The sequence below is a fragment of the Nestor notabilis genome, unplaced genomic scaffold (genome assembly GCF_000696875.1).
Source record: "Nestor notabilis isolate BGI_N333 unplaced genomic scaffold, ASM69687v1 scaffold20441, whole genome shotgun sequence".
Classification (NCBI taxonomy): domain Eukaryota; kingdom Metazoa; phylum Chordata; class Aves; order Psittaciformes; family Psittacidae; genus Nestor; species Nestor notabilis.
The window spans coordinates 399-706 of NW_009915475.1; the positions used below are offsets into that span (position 1 = coordinate 399).

The 308-nt window shown below is 62.0% G+C and overlaps 1 protein-coding gene across 1 annotated transcript in view; it reads right to left on the reverse strand.

Annotated features, from left to right (window-relative positions):
- LOC104413238 (voltage-dependent calcium channel gamma-3 subunit-like) overlaps positions 1 to 308 on the reverse strand; it is a gene marked incomplete at its 5' end in the record, with an annotated part of 3,759 nt that overhangs the window by 284 nt on the left and 3,167 nt on the right. The window contains 2 exon segments of the mRNA XM_010024168.1: positions 5 to 8; positions 10 to 232. Coding sequence (XP_010022470.1) covers positions 5 to 8; positions 10 to 232 — 227 coding nt within the window.

Genomic DNA, 308 nt, shown 5'->3' on the forward strand with positions numbered 1-308 from the left:
CGGGTGAGGGCCGACTTCTGCAGCAGCTCCGAGTGGGACTTGGCGCGGATCTGGCGGTGCTTTTCGATGTACATGTGCACGGCGATCACTCCCACCATCTCGGCGATGATGAAGGACAGGGCTCCGAAGTAGAAGGACCAGCCGTAGGAGTAGCTCTTCTTGGAGTCGCTCTGCCCCGGGTCCCCTGCGTTGGCCGAGATGTAGACGATAATCCCGATGATGTTGCTGAGACCTTCAGGGGAGGGTGAGGAGGAGAAGAGCTCACTTGAATGGCAGGGGCGGGAGGGGGGGCAGGACACCCCCGGTGC